The following is a 17,762-nucleotide window of genomic DNA, read 5'->3' as shown; positions in this document are numbered from 1 at the left end:
CTGGTATTGGTTCATCTGCTCTTTGGCGCTTTCTTTCAGCGGGAGGGCATGTGACATCGTGCATGTACCTGAGGTGGCGAGCTAATCCGTTTTTCTGGGGGAAGGTTCGGCAACACAAATGGCATGCAAAGGGATGTTTTTCCTCTGCATGTGCTGATTGAAGAGGTAACGTATTTACCGGAGATGGGGGCCTGGGCGGCGGTGGCTCGGGCGGTATTTCCGGCGGAGATGGTGCATGGGTAAACTTGAGTTTTCAAAGCGCATCGGCCTTCTTAAAACCATGCCTGTTAACCATGTGAAGCGCTGCGGTGTTCCTGCATGAGTATTGTGCTCCGCACTCTGTGCATGCTGCTGGCTCGGACGCTTTACTCATGGGGTGGTGTCTCTGCGCTGCTTGCGGCTTTGGTTGGGCTGAGTCGTTTGCCTCTTGGGGGTTCCACCATCGACAACCAGGGGGATATGGGGTTGGATTTTTCTCAGCAACCACCCATATCGATGCGAGACTCCTGTGCGGAATCTTGCAAGCGATGTTTCTTCTTCTCGTGTTAGTTCGGGGTTGTCTTTGGTGGGGTTCCAGTTCCCTGTGATTTGCCATCTATGAGAAGGACGAGGCGTTTCCTCCCCCTTGAGCATGCGTTTGGCGTAGGCAATGACATCGGGAATCCAGGCATCATCCCTCTGGGTATGCTCCGCAGCTTTTTTGGCCTCAGCGTCGCATTTTTCGTTCTTCTCTACTCCACAATGGCCGAAAATAAATTGCAGTCGAATGCGGGCTTTGCGACGTTGCACTTGGAGGATCAGGTTCCATAGTTTACGGAGCATAGGATCCGCAACAGTCAGGGGGAGCAGCCTGGAGCGCTGCCAGTAGAGACAGCGAATCTGAGAATACGGAAACTCTGCAGGATGTTGGGTTTTCTGCCGGTAATATCGTGAGTAGTTTCCGCAATCCTTCATATAGTGCCATGGTTTCAGCCGCGTAGCTGCAGGCTAGGGGGCCGGCTCCTCTGCGCATGGTGCTTTGCAGTTCACCATCCTTGTAAATCATCGCCGCTGCCCCAGATTTAACACCCAGGAATACCGAGCCATCAGTCCAAATTTCATAATGTGTACGGGGTGGCGGTGTTTCTCCCATGCGGCGGAAATGTCGGGCTATCCAACGCTCAGATGCTTCCTTTTTGCGTTTTTCAGAGTCGTCAGCGGAGACGTTATCCAGTGACGTGAAGAAGCGAGCGCGCTTACCGAAACGCAGTGTCGGTGTTAATAGCGGCAACTCGCGTGGCTCTATATGGAGCGTTGGGTATTTCTTCATTATACGTACATAGAAGTTTCGGACTGGGTGGTTCAAGTGGTAAACCTGATCAGCGCTATCTTTCAGGGATCCACCCCTTGTCTGGCATAGTAAGAAGGGTTTGAGGCTCCGTATCATGGCTGTCGTTTCTAGTGGTAGAAGACGGGCTTCTCGTAGTGCGTCGTCGGAGCGACATCCAAATGGGATTCCTGCTATGGTTCGACAAGCTTTGTTTTGGCCTGCTGCTAATTGTTGGCGGCGTGTGGGTGAAGCATCCCAGTACCAGACCTCAAATCCATATAGTGCCTGGGCTCGAACTAGGGCTAGATAAAAAGCGCGCAAAACATCTCGTTTTGGGCCCCATGCGGTGGACGAGATTGCAGCGAGCTGCAACAAACGAAAATTCATGCGTTGCCTCGTCCGTATTAAATGGGAGGACACTCCGCGATGGTGTTGGAATGTAATTCCGAGAAGTTTTGGAGCTTTCTCTAGGCCGACAGGGGTGCCGCGTAGTTAAAGGGAGAGGGGTTTGGGTCCAATGATCCAAAGAGGGTGTATTTCGTCTTGTCTGCATTTACTTCCATGAAGTAGCTCTTGGACCATCCATCAACCACATTTATTCCGCTTTGTAGCACACTGTTGATGACGTCTCTGTTCCCATCTCGTTCTGCCAGCGTGGGATCATCAGCAAAAAAGCCGTGGTACAGAAGAGGAACTTGAGATAATCGTTCGCTTAGAGTGTCCATTGCTGTAATGAGCATAAGCGGGCCTAGAACCGTTCCTTGCGGTACACCGCGGTGGAATAGCATTAGTGGTGAGGATTTTCCTTGGACTCGTACTTTAGCCTGACGTCCCTTTAAAAATGAGGCTGACCATCGGATGATGTGGGGTGGGAGCCCCATCTCTCGCATCGCACTAACAATGCGGTCGTGATCTACAGTATCGAAGGCCTTGGCGTAATCGACAAATACGGCACCTTTGCGCGAATCATACGAAGGTCTCTGAGGGCTGCGCGCAGGTGTAGTAATTGGTCCAGTGTGGGGTGGCCAGGCCTGAACCCGGATTGTTGTGGGGTCAGCTTGGATTCAATAACATCCCGAATACGGGCTGCTACAATCCTTTCCATTAGTTTGGAAATACAGCTAGTTAATCTGAGTGGTCTAAACGAGTCTAGGTCTGTTGCCTTCTTCCCTGGTTTGGGGAGGGGCGCAATAACACCTACTTTCCAAGCAGCTGGGAAAATACCAGTGCGGAGACTCTCATTGAAAAGTGATGGGGTTTCTGCTTTCGTTCTGGGTCCCAAATGTTGGAGAGCCTCGCTGTAAATCCCATCCGGACCAGCCGCCGTTCCTTTCGGGAGAAGGCGTTGGGCCCGTTCCAGTTCCGCTTCTGTAATGGGCGCAAATTCCTCATCGACAACTGGGATGGTTGGCGGAGGGTGGGAGTGTGGGTGCCGTCTGGCTCGTGTGGAGCAAAGACGGATAAAGTGCTTGGCCTTCTGATTTTCCGTGAGCACCGTGTTGTTAATCTTTATCGCCGGGGTGCTCAGTGGGCGTGGGGCGTAAATCCCCTTTACAATGTTCCAACGGCAGCCGTCTGCTACGGCCATCTTGCCGCAGAGGGCTTTCCATCTTTCATGGGAGGCTTGTCTCAGCATCTCTCTGCGGCGTGCTGCCAACCTGTCTCTATAGACAGATGCTTTACATTGGTGGATCTCCGACTCGATCCCACCGAGTTCTGGAGTCCAAAAGGGGGCAGTGTATCGTCCTCCGCGGGGGACCGCTGCAGCTGTTGCGATGCGGATCGCGGAGGCGAGTAAACGTTCTCGCTTGTGAACGCTCATCTTCTGTGTTCGTAGTTTTCGGCACTGAGCATTTGACATTTCTCTAAAACGAGACCATTTCGCATTCTTCCATGCATAGATTGGGGCACGGGGGCGAGGGAACCGCAGTGGTTCACCATCATCCCCTACTACGCCGAAGAGGATGATATAATGGTCACTATCTGGAGAGAAATTGGCTGTCCAAGACTCTATGCGACACTCTCGGGATAGTGTCACGTCCGGCGCGGACGGACCGTGAAGTGTAGTGTGGCGGGTGCTTTCTCCATTGTTCTGTATGACACAATCGTTATCTAGGCATCATTGCGCTAGAACATCGAAACGTGTATCAGGTAGGATCGCGCGATCCCAGGCCAACGCATGCGCGTTAGCATCTGCACCAATGGGGTGGGGTCCGCTAGTCGTCAAGAGCGCGTCCAGTTGCGATGCTGCAAACGATCTCCCTGGGGGGAAGTATGCTGGCGTCACTGAGAGCGCCAGCCCTTCTGTCAAGTGGGTCGTTGCGTGAGTATACTCAATGCTCGCCACAACAGACGATCCCTACTTCCACCGGCAGGGCTTCACGAACCCGAATCGAAGCGCCGCCACCTTTAGAGGGGCGGGGCACTCCATGATGTTGATAAACGGCGATTGTGAAACTCGACACTTTCGCACAAGACATTTTCGTCTCGATTAGAAGGCAGAATGACACGTTTTCCTCAACAAGGGTTTTGTGGAGAGCAAGCCTCTTGGCCTGGGTAAGTCCAGCTGGGTTCCACTGCATACCTCGCAGGGAAGGGCCGGGATTTTCCTCCACATCACCGCTCAGCAGTAACTTGGTACAGGTGATACTGCTGGCAGCACGTCGACACGTGCCCCAGGACCTTCTTGGATTGAGTTCTGCCCCAGCACGACGTGGCTGGTCCCGGTGCTGTTTTTTTCTTCTTATTCCTCGTGTCTTTATGGGTTTTACCCCAACGGGACGGCTATCAGCTTCTCACCGTAGAGCGCCAAGTTTGCTGTCTATGAAGAGCGGTGTTTGAGAGAAAAAATCCCTTCGTTTTGTGGGATCCTCAAGCTCTTGTAATATTTATTTTGTTATTTTTGGTTTTTATTTAATGTACTGGGCGTCAATGATCTCCTCTGTTTTTTGTTGCTTGTTGGGGATCAAGGCAAGCGCCTCTGGAAACTAATCCTCTCAGGGATTCCACAATCAAGCTCGTCGCTGGTCTTGGAGGGTTTAGAGGCCTTACAGGGTGGAGGAAGGAGGCGTAGGGGTTCTGGACCGCGAAGTCTGCGGTATCGCATAGCCCCGCTCCGCTGCCAGAAGGAACTGGGCTAGCTGTTTGGAAAAGCAAAGCTTCTGGAGAGGGATATCTGTTATAGCATGCTGCATTCGCAATGGGCGAAGGGCAGGGCAACTCAAGAGATGCAGTGCCGTTTCTTCGCGGTCGGTGCGTTGGCTATTATGCGCGCGAATATGCTGATACCCGTGTTGAGGCATGCGGCGTTGTTTGAGGCCTGATTTGCTCACGCATTGTCTGTTGCATGTGGGGCAAATCAGGGCCGCAGGGTCTCTTATGTTCTCGCCCTTGCTTCGGGAGGATTTGGTTGCCCCTTTGGCAGGCATGCCTTCGCCATGGTGAAAATTTCTGCAGTGAAGGCATGTTGGCGTAGAACTTTTTACGCACACCGCACTGAACCTTGCCGCGGTCCTCACGTTCTGGTGGCGACGAGTCTCGCTGACGTTTTTTGTTTCGGGGAAATGTTACCTTTATCGTAATCGGCAATATCGGAGTTCCAGGTGGGTGTTTTTGCTTTTTATGGCACGATAGAGCTCCCACGTTACCGAAATCCCTCAGGCAAAATTCACAGCGCAGCGATGCTGGCTATGGAATCAACTGCGTGCCGGGTGCGTCTTTCCTGGGGTCCTCAGGATGGCGTGCTCTAATGTGGGCTTTGGGGCCTGTTTTAGAGCGCGCTATCATTTCACATTTGTCACATGGAAATGCCGATCCCTCTGGTATTGGTTCATCTGCTCTTTGGCGCTTTCTTTCAGCGGGAGGGCATGTGACATCGTGCATGTACCTGAGGTGGCGAGCTAATCCGTTTTTCTGGGGGAAGGTTCGGCAACACAAATGGCATGCAAAGGGATGTTTTTCCTCTGCATGTGCTGATTGAAGAGGTAACGTATTTACCGGAGATGGGGGCCTGGGCGGCGGTGGCTCGGGCGGTATTTCCGGCGGAGATGGTGCATGGGTAAACTTGAGTTTTCAAAGCGCATCGGCCTTCTTAAAACCATGCCTGTTAACCATGTGAAGCGCTGCGGTGTTCCTGCATGAGTATTGTGCTCCGCACTCTGTGCATGCTGCTGGCTCGGACGCTTTACTCATGGGGTGGTGTCTCTGCGCTGCTTGCGGCTTTGGTTGGGCTGAGTCGTTTGCCTCTTGGGGGTTCCACCATCGACAACCAGGGGGATATGGGGTTGGATTTTTCTCAGCAACCACCCATATCGATGCGAGACTCCTGTGCGGAATCTTGCAAGCGATGTTTCTTCTTCTCGTGTTAGTTCGGGGTTGTCTTTGGTGGGGTTCCAGTTCCCTGTGATTTGCCATCTATGAGAAGGACGAGGCGTTTCCTCCCCCTTGAGCATGCGTTTGGCGTAGGCAATGGCATCGGGAATCCAGGCATCATCCCTCTGGGTATGCTCCGCAGCTTTTTTGGCCTCAGCGTCGCATTTTTCGTTCTTCTCTACTCCACAATGGCCGAAAATAAATTGCAGTCGAATGCGGGCTTTGCGACGTTGCACTTGGAGGATCAGGTTCCATAGTTTACGGAGCATAGGATCCGCAACAGTCAGGGGGAGCAGCCTGGAGCGCTGCCAGTAGAGACAGCGAATCTGAGAATACGGAAACTCTGCAGGATGTTGGGTTTTCTGCCGGTAATATCGTGAGTAGTTTCCGCAATCCTTCATATAGTGCCATGGTTTCAGCCGCGTAGCTGCAGGCTAGGGGGCCGGCTCCTCTGCGCATGGTGCTTTGCAGTTCACCATCCTTGTAAATCATCGCCGCTGCCCCAGATTTAACACCCAGGAATACCGAGCCATCAGTCCAAATTTCATAATGTGTACGGGGTGGCGGTGTTTCTCCCATGCGGCGGAAATGTCGGGCTATCCAACGCTCAGATGCTTCCTTTTTGCGTTTTTCAGAGTCGTCAGCGGAGACGTTATCCAGTGACGTGAAGAAGCGAGCGCGCTTACCGAAACGCAGTGTCGGTGTTAATAGCGGCAACTCGCGTGGCTCTATATGGAGCGTTGGGTATTTCTTCATTATACGTACATAGAAGTTTCGGACTGGGTGGTTCAAGTGGTAAACCTGATCAGCGCTTTCTTTCAGGGATCCACACCTTGTCTGGCATAGTAAGAAGTGTTTGAGGCTCCGTATCATGGCTGTCGTTTCTAGTGGTAGAAGACGGGCTTCTCGTAGTGCGTCGTCGGAGCGACATCCAAATGGGATTCCTGCTATGGTTCGACAAGCTTTGTTTTGGCCTGCTGCTAATTGTTGGCGGCGTGTGGGTGAAGCATCCCAGTACCAGACCTCAAATCCATATAGTGCCTGGGCTCGAACTAGGGCTAGATAAAAAGCGCGCAAAACATCTCGTTTTGGGCCCCATGCGGTGGACGAGATTGCAGCGAGCTGCAACAAACGAAAATTCATGCGTTGCCTCGTCCGTATTAAATGGGAGGACACTCCGCGATGGTGTTGGAATGTAATTCCGAGAAGTTTTGGAGCTTTCTCTAGGCCGACAGGGGTGCCGCGTAGTTAAAGGGAGAGGGGTTTGGGTCCAATGATCCAAAGAGGGTGTATTTCGTCTTGTCTGCATTTACTTCCATGAAGTAGCTCTTGGACCATCCATCAACCACATTTATTCCGCTTTGTAGCACACTGTTGATGACGTCTCTGTTCCCATCTCGTTCTGCCAGCGTGGGATCATCAGCAAAAAAGCCGTGGTACAGAAGAGGAACTTGAGATAATCGTTCGCTTAGAGTGTCCATTGCTGTAATGAGCATAAGCGGGCCTAGAACCGTTCCTTGCGGTACACCGCGGTGGAATAGCATTAGTGGTGAGGATTTTCCTTGGACTCGTACTTTAGCCTGACGTCCCTTTAAAAATGAGGCTGACCATCGGATGATGTGGGGTGGGAGCCCCATCTCTCGCATCGCACTAACAATGCGGTCGTGATCTACAGTATCGAAGGCCTTGGCGTAATCGACAAATACGGCACCTTTGCGCGAATCATACGAAGGGCTCTGAGGGCTGCGCGCAGGTGTAGTAATTGGTCCAGTGTGGGGTGGCCAGGCCTGAACCCGGATTGTTTTGGGGTCAGCTTGGATTCAATAACATCCCGAATACGGGCTGCTACAATCCTTTCCATTAGTTTGGAAATACAGCTAGTTAATCTGAGTGGTCTAAACGAGTCTAGGTCTGTTGCCTTCTTCCCTGGTTTGGGGAGGGGCGCAATAACACCTACTTTCCAAGCAGCTGGGAAAATACCAGTGCGGAGACTCTCATTGAAAAGTGATGGGGTTTCTGCTTTCGTTCTGGGTCCCAAATGTTGGAGAGCCTCGCTGTAAATCCCATCCGGACCAGCCGCCGTTCCTTTCGGGAGAAGGCGTTGGGCCCGTTCCAGTTCCGCTTCTGTAATGGGCGCAAATTCCTCATCGACAACTGGGATGGTTGGCGGAGGGTGGGAGTGTGGGTGCCGTCTGGCTCGTGTGGAGCAAAGACGGATAAAGTGCTTGGCCTTCTGATTTTCCGTGAGCACCGTGTTGTTAATCTTTATCGCCGGGGTGCTCAGTGGGCGTGGGGCGTAAATCCCCTTTACAATGTTCCAACGGCAGCCGTCTGCTACGGCCATCTTGCCGCAGAGGGCTTTCCATCTTTCATGGGAGGCTTGTCTCAGCATCTCTCTGCGGCGTGCTGCCAACCTGTCTCTATAGACAGATGCTTTACATTGGTGGATCTCCGACTCGATCCCACCGAGTTCTGGAGTCCAAAAGGGGGCAGTGTATCGTCCTCCGCGGGGGACCGCTGCAGCTGTTGCGATGCGGATCGCGGAGGCGAGTAAACGTTCTCGCTTGTGAACGCTCATCTTCTGTGTTCGTAGTTTTCGGCACTGAGCATTTGACATTTGTCTAAAACGAGACCATTTCGCATTCTTCCATGCATAGATTGGGGCACGGGGGCGAGGGAACCGCAGTGGTTCACCATCATCCCCTACTACGCCGAAGAGGATGATATAATGGTCACTATCTGGAGAGAAATTGGCCGTCCAAGACTCTATGCGACACTCTCGGGATAGTGTCACGTCCGGCGCGGACGGACCGTGAAGTGTAGTGTGGCGGGTGCTTTCTCCATTGTTCTGTATGACACAATCGTTATCTAGGCATCATTGCGCTAGAACATCGAAACGTGTATCAGGTAGGATCGCGCGATCCCAGGCCAACGCATGCGCGTTAGCATCTGCACCAATGGGGTGGGGTCCGCTAGTCGTCAAGAGCGCGTCCAGTTGCGATGCTGCAAACGATCTCCCTGGGGGGAAGTATGCTGGCGTCACTGAGAGCGCCAGCCCTTCTGTCAAGTGGGTCGTTGCGTGAGTATACTCAATGCTCGCCACAACAGACGATCCTACTTCCACCGGCAGGGCTTCACGAACCCGAATCGAAGCGCCGCCACCTTTAGAGGGGCGGGGCACTCCATGATGTTGATAAACGGCGATTGTGAAACTCGACACTTTCGCACAAGACATTTTCGTCTCGATTAGAAGGCAGAATGACACGTTTTCCTCAACAAGGGTTTTGTGGAGAGCAAGCCTCTTGGCCTGGGTAAGTCCAGCTGGGTTCCACTGCATACCTCGCAGGGAAGGGCCGGGATTTTCCTCCACATCACCGCTCAGCAGTAACTTGGTACAGGTGATACTGCTGGCAGCACGTCGACACGTGCCCCAGGACCTTCTTGGATTGAGTTCTGCCCCAGCACGACGTGGCTGGTCCCGGTGCTGTTTTTTTCTTCTTATTCCTCGTGTCTTTATGGGTTTTACCCCAACGGGACGGCTATCAGCTTCTCACCGTAGAGCGCCAAGTTTGCTGTCTATGAAGAGCGGTGTTTGAGAGAAAAATCCCTTCGTTTTGTGGGATCCTCAAGCTCTTGTAATATTTATTTTGTTATTTTTGGTTTTTATTTAATGTACTGGGCGTCAATGATCTCCTCTGTTTTTTGTTGCTTGTTGGGGATCAAGGCAAGCGCCTCTGGAAACTAATCCTCTCAGGGATTCCACAATCAAGCTCGTCGCTGGTCTTGGAGGGGTTTAGAGGCCTTACAGGGTGGAGGAAGGAGGCGTAGGGGTTCTGGACCGCGAAGTCTGCGGTATCGCATAGCCCCGCTCCGCTGCCAGAAGGAACTGGGCTAGCTGTTTGGAAAAGCAAAGCTTCTGGAGAGGGATATCTGTTATAGCATGCTGCATTCGCAATGGGCGAAGGGCAGGGCAACTCAAGAGATGCAGTGCTGTTTCTTCGCGGTCGGTGCGTTGGCTATTATGCGCGCGAATATGCTGATACCCGTGTTGAGGCATGCGGCGTTGTTTGAGGCCTGATTTGCTCACGCATTGTCTGTTGCATGTGGGGCAAATCAGGGCCGCAGGGTCTCTTATGTTCTCGCCCTTGCTTCGGGAGGATTTGGTTGCCCCTTTGGCAGGCATGCCTTCGCCATGGTGAAAATTTCTGCAGTGAAGGCATGTTGGCGTAGAACTTTTTACGCACACCGCACTGAACCTTGCCGCGGTCCTCACGTTCTGGTGGCGACGAGTCTCGCTGACGTTTTTTGTTTCGGGGAAATGTTACCTTTATCGTAATCGGCAATATCGGAGTTCCAGGTGGGTGTTTTTGCTTTTTATGGCACGATAGAGCTCCCACGTTACCGAAATCCCTCAGGCAAAATTCACAGCGCAGCGATGCTGGCTATGGAATCAACTGCGTGCCGGGTGCGTCTTTCCTGGGGTCCTCAGGATGGCGTGCTCTAATGTGGGCTTTGGGGCCTGTTTTAGAGCGCGCTATCATTTCACATTTGTCACATGGAAATGCCGATCCCTCTGGTATTGGTTCATCTGCTCTTTGGCGCTTTCTTTCAGCGGGAGGGCATGTGACATCGTGCATGTACCTGAGGTGGCGAGCTAATCCGTTTTTCTGGGGGAAGGTTCGGCAACACAAATGGCATGCAAAGGGATGTTTTTCCTCTGCATGTGCTGATTGAAGAGGTAACGTATTTACCGGAGATGGGGGCCTGGGCGGCGGTGGCTCGGGCGGTATTTCCGGCGGAGATGGTGCATGGGTAAACTTGAGTTTTCAAAGCGCATCGGCCTTCTTAAAACCATGCCTGTTAACCATGTGAAGCGCTGCGGTGTTCCTGCATGAGTATTGTGCTCCGCACTCTGTGCATGCTGCTGGCTCGGACGCTTTACTCATGGGGTGGTGTCTCTGCGCTGCTTGCGGCTTTGGTTGGGCTGAGTCGTTTGCCTCTTGGGGTTCCACCATCGACAACCAGGGGGATATGGGGTTGGATTTTTCTCAGCAACCACCCATATCGATGCGAGACTCCTGTGCGGAATCTTGCAAGCGATGTTTCTTCTTCTCGTGTTAGTTCGGGGTTGTCTTTGGTGGGGTTCCAGTTCCCTGTGATTTGCCATCTATGAGAAGGACGAGGCGTTTCCTCCCCCTTGAGCATGCGTTTGGCGTAGGCAATGACATCGGGAATCCAGGCATCATCCCTCTGGGTATGCTCCGCAGCTTTTTTGGCCTCAGCGTCGCATTTTTCGTTCTTCTCTACTCCACAATGGCCGAAAATAAATTGCAGTCGAATGCGGGCTTTGCGACGTTGCACTTGGAGGATCAGGTTCCATAGTTTACGGAGCATAGGATCCGCAACAGTCAGGGGGAGCAGCCTGGAGCGCTGCCAGTAGAGACAGCGAATCTGAGAATACGGAAACTCTGCAGGATGTTGGGTTTTCTGCCGGTAATATCGTGAGTAGTTTCCGCAATCCTTCATATAGTGCCATGGTTTCAGCCGCGTAGCTGCAGGCTAGGGGGCCGGCTCCTCTGCGCATGGTGCTTTGCAGTTCACCATCCTTGTAAATCATCGCCGCTGCCCCAGATTTAACACCCAGGAATACCGAGCCATCAGTCCAAATTTCATAATGTGTACGGGGTGGCGGTGTTTCTCCCATGCGGCGGAAATGTCGGGCTATCCAACGCTCAGATGCTTCCTTTTTGCGTTTTTCAGAGTCGTCAGCGGAGACGTTATCCAGTGACGTGAAGAAGCGAGCGCGCTTACCGAAACGCAGTGTCGGTGTTAATAGCGGCAACTCGCGTGGCTCTATATGGAGCGTTGGGTATTTCTTCATTATACGTACATAGAAGTTTCGGACTGGGTGGTTCAAGTGGTAAACCTGATCAGCGCTATCTTTCAGGGATCCACCCCTTGTCTGGCATAGTAAGAAGGGTTTGAGGCTCCGTATCATGGCTGTCTTCGCTTAGCGGTAACTTGGTAAAGGTGATACTGCTGACGGCACGTCGACACGTGCCCCAGGACCTTCTTGGATTCAGTTCTTCCCCAGCAAGGCGAGGCCGGTCCCGGTGCTGCAAGACGCCGTAGCCTAAGCGCCAGCGAGTTTTCCAGAAGAAAAACATCGCTGACTCTAGGCTTCCTCCGGAAATAAGGGGCACTGGGCCTTGGCACCGCGTTGGGGTGGCCGGCGTCAACGGGAACGTTTGGCATTGGGTCGCCTTGTCTTCCTTTGGCTCGTATCCTTTTTCTAGCGTTTGCCGCCTGAAAGTAATTCCCGAAACCCCGCGGCGAGGCACGAATAAATTCCCACGGGTTCGAGTGGGAGATTATCCTGCCATGCCGGAGCCCGGCGGGCGGCGCCTTCGACTATTGCCAAGGCTCCGTTTTCTTCAGATCGCCTGGTCCGGGTTTGGTTCAGGGGCGCCGCCGGGGAGAGGGGGAAGGCGCGGCGGCGGCAAATGAAGAAACAAGGAAACCCCTTCGGGAGGTTCCTCCCGGGCGTGCCTGGGGGCGGGGTTCCGTTCCGGTTTCGCTGGGTTTTTTTCCCGCGTTTCACGGATTGGGAGTCGTTTTCTTCCACCCCCCGTTGTGTGGTGCCAGGTTGGGTGTCTCCGGCGTTCCCGACGCCGTCGAGCTTTTTTGGGTACATGTCGTTTTTCTTTTTTTAGTGGTTTTTTGGTTTGGCCGTTGCCGGGGTCCATGTGGCGGGTGTTGCCTGCAAAAGACTTCAACTTGCATATGTGAACTGTATATGCGGGAAATGTGTGTTTTCTTTTATTTCTAATTGTTCTTCTGTGGTTTATTTTTTTTTTGTCGTCGTGTTTCTGTTTTTTTGTGTTTTTTCCGTTGTTTTTTTTAAATGGTTATTCTCGTTTTATTGTTTGTTTTGGTTTTGTTTGCGCAAATTACTGGCCTCAATGAGTTTTCTCTTTCAAAGAGTTGAGTTTCTTTTTTTTTATATCTTGGGCTCAGATGCAATGCCTTTTGCATAGTCGGTTATACTCGAGTAAGTATGGGCGTTTATTCAACAAAGGTCTCTTCTGTGACGAAAGTTTTGAATTTTATTGGGTCCCGCTACTTTCACTGTTATTTATTATTCATTATTATTACCAGTATTAATATTGCCATTTATTTATTTTGTTTGTTATTATTACCCTTATAAGTAAATAACCAAATAAATGCTTAATAATAATAATAATAATAATAATAATAATAATAATAATAATAATTATTATTATTATCGTTGTTGTTGTAATTTGGGAGACTTGGGAAAAGAATATGTGTATGTAAATGATTGATGTTTCGAATAGTTCAATGGTAGGGTGTGTTTTTTTTTTTGATTTTATAATTTTTTTTTCGTGTGCGTAAAAAAAAAATATAAGGAAATGAACGGTTCAGAGGGGTTCAGTTTTTTTCTTCTTAGTACTTCAGCTCCTTTTCTGCTCCTTCCGCATGAGGGTATCTGATGAGGATGAGTCCTTAGAATTTACCGCTTTCTACGTTCAGGCGGGTGATTGTCCTTTAGTGCCGCATGGACTGGAATTAAAAATTCTTTCCAATGTATTTGAAATATTGTTTACCTGCGTCCGTCTGTATATGCTTGCGATTATTATTATTATTATTATTATTATTATTATTATTATTATTATTATTATTATTATTATTATTATTATTATTATTATTTTCTATTTTCCTTTTTCTTTCTCAGCAACGTTTTGACCAAATCAGTAAGTAAATCCTGACTATATTCATTACCATTGCGTTGGTATTGCATTTTAAACTTGACTTCTTGGATAGGCGAGTAAACGATATTGTATTTTTCTTCCATTACATTGGTGTATCTGTCAGGGCGTATTTTTGTTCTTATTTCGTCGCTGCCAAGCCGCACGGTCTATTCTTCATCTGCAAGAAGAAATATCGATTTGACTTGTTATAATTGTTTATATATATATATATATATATATATATATATATATATATATATATATATATATATTTCATAGGAATGAGAGAGAAGTATGTGTATAACATTCATGAGTTTATTATTTTTTTTTTCTTTACTTGCCTTTTTTTTCTTTTAGCTCATTCTAAAAGATGACATTACATCCATGTTCTGTTAAGAGAGTAATTGCCTGAGTCTTGTATGGTCTTATTGCATACAGTCTCTCTACTGAAGGAAGTAGAAAAAAAAGTCTGGAGTTAAGTTTTTTTTTAATGGAGAAATGTGTTTTATTTTTATGTTTTTTTTCCCCCGTTGTAGATGTACCTTGTGGGACTGTTGTTTGTTGGTCTGGTGTCTGTCGTTTCGTACCAAGCGAGAGTTAATGTTTTTCGTCATGGATGATAAATGCAGTTGGCTGACTACTTTAGCTTTGCTTTGCTTTTTCAAAGGTAACTTGTTTGTATGAATATACCATGATGGCGTGGTAAAATATCTTCGTTCAGACTCATAACTTGTAATTATCAAATAACTGAATATTTATACCTTTGTAAAGAAATTTGTTCTTGGATTTTGGCTCTTTTGATACCGATTCTTTTTTTTTTCTAGTGCTTATTGTACCTTTTCTCTTGGGTTATCATTTTATGGGGGGTTATTTTTCTAATATTTTCGTTTCTTTATTTACCTAGATTTTCCTTTTGTTTGGGATACATTTGTTTAGATTCGTCGAAGACCATTTTTCACTATTGGTAAACTCTGGTGGTTCCTTTATTTTATGTAAATGATGTGTATGCAGCATTATCTATTTCAGGAAAACAGGGAACGTTTCTTTAAGACGAGAAGGGATGACGATATTTGGTTTCCCTCTTATTATTATTATTATTATTATTATTATTATTATTATTATTATTATTATTATTATTATTATTATTTTCAAATACATTATGAGGTGATGTTTGGGTGTGAACCTGCTGATTTGATCCGTGGGGGTTATTCGAATGATATGGTCTTCAATTCCAAAAGAAAAATAACAATTCCAGTCTTTGAAGTCGTTTTGTTGCATTCTTTTTTTCGTTTATTGTTAATTTATTGTTTAATTAACCAAATTATCCCTTTTCTCCTTATTTTTCATACGATTGTGTCTTTATCACTAGGAATGTTTTTCTTCAGCAATTGCTTCTTCTTTTGTTCTTCTTTTTTTTTTCTATTTTTTATTATTCCTTATTATTAGTAATATATGCTACATATTAATGATGAAACAATATGAGAGAACTGATCTTAGGGTTTTAAAGGAAGATCGATTTCTACGATTTTGTGAAGTTTCGTACCGTTGTGTTGGGTCTAAATTTTCTTCACCATTGGAATCACCTGTCCAGAGTTCATATGACAGAAGATGGGAGATTATACAACGTACAACATGTCCAATCCCATTAGCGAAATGTTTGAAATCACCAGTTCCATTTGCTGTTGATGGTGCTGAAATTTGTGCTTTTTTGCGTCGTTTGGACGAAACTTTTTTGATTTTGGTTGCACAATATCGTCCACCGGTTGATGCAATTGTAGTAGAATTTCCGGCCGGACTGGTAGATCCAACTGAAGATGTGAAACATGCAGCAATCCGTGAACTACGAGAAGAAACTGGTTATGTAGCTACAGAAGAGGATATTATTAGTGTATCAGGTGTGCTTAGTTATGAGCCTGGTTTAACTAATTCTGCTTGTCAGATTGTAAAGATACTCATTGATGGTGAAAAAGAAGTGAATAAAAACCCAAAACAATATCTAGAAGATGGAGAAGATATTGATGTAATTTTGCTTCCAATACGTTCAAAAAAATTGGATACCGAAAAGGAAAGTCCTCTACAATTTCTACATAATTTGATAAAAGAAAATAATATTTTTCAAACACGGACCGTTATTGATGCAAAGTTATATGCATTTTTGGATGGGATTTCCCTAATGGAGAGTTTGAGTTGGTAAAAGGATTTGAGCAAACTTTTAATCAATACCGTGGTGATTATTCTTGACTCCATCATCAAATGGTATGTAAAAGAAGGAAGGAAAGAAATAAAAAAAAAGTGACGGAATGTTGTACCATAGGAGAGCAGAGATAAAGTTTTTGCAGCTCATTATTATTTTTCAACATTCTTTTGATTTTGTTGATTTTTCTCTCTTTTTCACCAGAAATTTATATAAAAAAAGATTCTCTACAATGTTGGTTCGTTCCTTTAAGTCATTTTATTCCCTGGAGGTTGAGACATCACAAATATCTTGTGTAATATGGTCTGGGTCCTTACGTAGGTTTGCTTCATCGAATTTAGGAAGGCCCCTGGTAATTGATGAGCAAAGTTCAAGAGGAAAGAACTTTATGCTTGATCCTGTAGAGATGGAACCTATTTGTAAAACGGATGGTCCCTTGGCTCCAGTAGGGGAAGCTGCGAATTCATATAAAAATAAAAATAGTGATGAGAATGATGATATGTTGAAGCAAACTGTTTTATCAAATTATACAAATTTATCGTTTAAAGGTGAAACAGAAAAAGGTGAAGATAAAGAGGTAAATGGGGAACCACTTGCAAAGAATCTTCATAATACAGTTGGACCTACTCCTTATCGAGTGTCATGGTATCATTATGACTCAGTTAGCCCTGCCAAACGGTTTACATATTGGGCATATCGTAGGTTGCGTGAGTTGCCATCAGAATGGCAAGAATACTATCGTCGCATGCTATACCAAGAGTTAACTGCAGCACGGTACGTAAATCAAACTTGGGATTGTTTTATGATGGTAGTGGATGGCTACCGAAAAGCCAAGTGGGTGCTCAAGAAATATGGTGTTCCTATAGACGAAAATCTTATCCCAAAACCCTACAATGATTTTTGGGAAGAGACTACACATGAGGAGCGTGTTTGGGCTCACCGACGCTCACATCAGATGAAAGAACTACAAGCTCTTCAGAGAGAGGAAGACGAACTCGTCTTTGGAGCACAAATGGTGGATCGTCGGGAAGTAAGTTATGGATCTATAAAAAATTTACAAACACCTATGCAAGGAGGAACACCAGTACATGCTCATGATTTACCAGCTCCTTCCGAGTCTGATATTAAAATGTCACGATACGATGAAGATATGAGTAGTGCTTTGATGTCTAGCATTGAAGATGACAAGTTGTGGAATCCGATACTACGCTCGCGTCTTCATAACCAGCGCATGAGGGAAGAAGTCGAGTTATATGGGTTTGAAGATGATGATGACACTGTACCATGATCTTTATTTTTATTTTTATTTATGACTGAGCTATACTGAAATATTCTATAGCTCTTTCACGGCCTTAAAAAAAAAAGGCTTTGCACAATTTGGTCATATTGTACCTGTAGAGATAGTCTTTTCTTATGTATATATATTTTCTTTTTCTTTTATTTGTGCATCTTTGTGTTTTTTTTTTCTCTATAGCTTCGGGAAAACCCCGAGGGTGGCAGAGTTTCCGTTTCTCAAGTGAGTAAGAATTAAAGAAAAAAAGAAAAGAGAAGAAAGATAGCAGAAACGTGGAAGAAAAAAATTTCCTCAAAACAATGGCAGATCTTCTTACCTTGCAGCAAATCACCGAATTAAAAGGAGCGTTTGCTTTGTTTGACAAAGATGGAGATGGAACTATTACTGTTGATGACCTTGATGGGGTTTTTGCGTCCATTGGACAAAAGGTATCACGGGAAAAACTACAGGATATGATGGCTGAGGCCGATCTTGATGCCAATGGTGTGATAGACTTCAGGGATTTTCTTGATCTTGTTGCCAAAAAACTGAATGATCCAGCTGAAAAAGAATTGGAACTTCGACGTGCATTTGCCATTTACGATCTTGGCAATACGGGGTATATTAAACCAACCGATTTGAGATTCGTCATGGGTCGCTTGGGTTGTCCACTCACTCCAGAGCAGGCATTTGAGATGATTAATGAGGCTGATATTGACGGTGATGGACGACTAAGTTTTGAGGAGTTCCGTAGAGTGATGGTTGATTCATGGTCTTAAATACTGAAAGAACCCTCTCTATTTGCACCAGTCATGTGAAGGACAATGACCATCTCTGCTAATGCAT

The 17,762-nt window shown here is 47.2% G+C and overlaps 4 protein-coding genes across 4 annotated transcripts; 3 read left to right on the top strand and 1 right to left on the bottom strand.

Moving 5' to 3' along the window:
* Positions 1-11,972: 11,972 nt before the first annotated feature.
* LSM04_004413 (uncharacterized protein) lies at positions 11,973-12,426 on the bottom strand (the record flags this gene model as incomplete). Its single annotated transcript, XM_067334508.1, has 2 exons — positions 11,973-12,123; positions 12,194-12,426. The coding sequence occupies 2 exons, from the start codon at positions 12,424-12,426 to the stop codon at positions 11,973-11,975; spliced, it is 384 nt and encodes a 127-aa protein (XP_067191712.1).
* Positions 12,427-14,914: 2,488 nt separating this feature from the next.
* On the top strand, positions 14,915-15,643 carry LSM04_009094 (NUDIX hydrolase domain; the record flags this gene model as incomplete). The annotated part of the gene is made up of 1 exon (XM_067334507.1): positions 14,915-15,643. One exon carries the CDS (start codon positions 14,915-14,917, stop codon positions 15,641-15,643), a length of 729 nt encoding a protein of 242 aa, XP_067191842.1.
* Positions 15,644-15,875: 232 nt separating this feature from the next.
* On the top strand, positions 15,876-16,931 carry LSM04_002268 (uncharacterized protein; the record flags this gene model as incomplete). Its single annotated transcript, XM_067334505.1, has 1 exon — positions 15,876-16,931. One exon carries the CDS (start codon positions 15,876-15,878, stop codon positions 16,929-16,931), a length of 1,056 nt encoding a protein of 351 aa, XP_067191638.1.
* A 305-nt stretch (positions 16,932-17,236) lies between these two features.
* On the top strand, positions 17,237-17,695 carry LSM04_009450 (EF-hand domain; the record flags this gene model as incomplete). Its single annotated transcript, XM_067334504.1, has 1 exon — positions 17,237-17,695. One exon carries the CDS (start codon positions 17,237-17,239, stop codon positions 17,693-17,695), a length of 459 nt encoding a protein of 152 aa, XP_067191856.1.
* Positions 17,696-17,762: the final 67 nt, after the last annotated feature.

This window comes from Trypanosoma melophagium (genome assembly GCF_022059095.1).
Source record: "Trypanosoma melophagium isolate St. Kilda chromosome Unknown ctg22segment0, whole genome shotgun sequence".
NCBI lineage: Eukaryota > Euglenozoa > Kinetoplastea > Trypanosomatida > Trypanosomatidae > Trypanosoma > Trypanosoma melophagium.
Note: the sequence above shows the minus strand (reverse complement) of the source record. Positions and strands in the feature narration are given on the sequence as shown.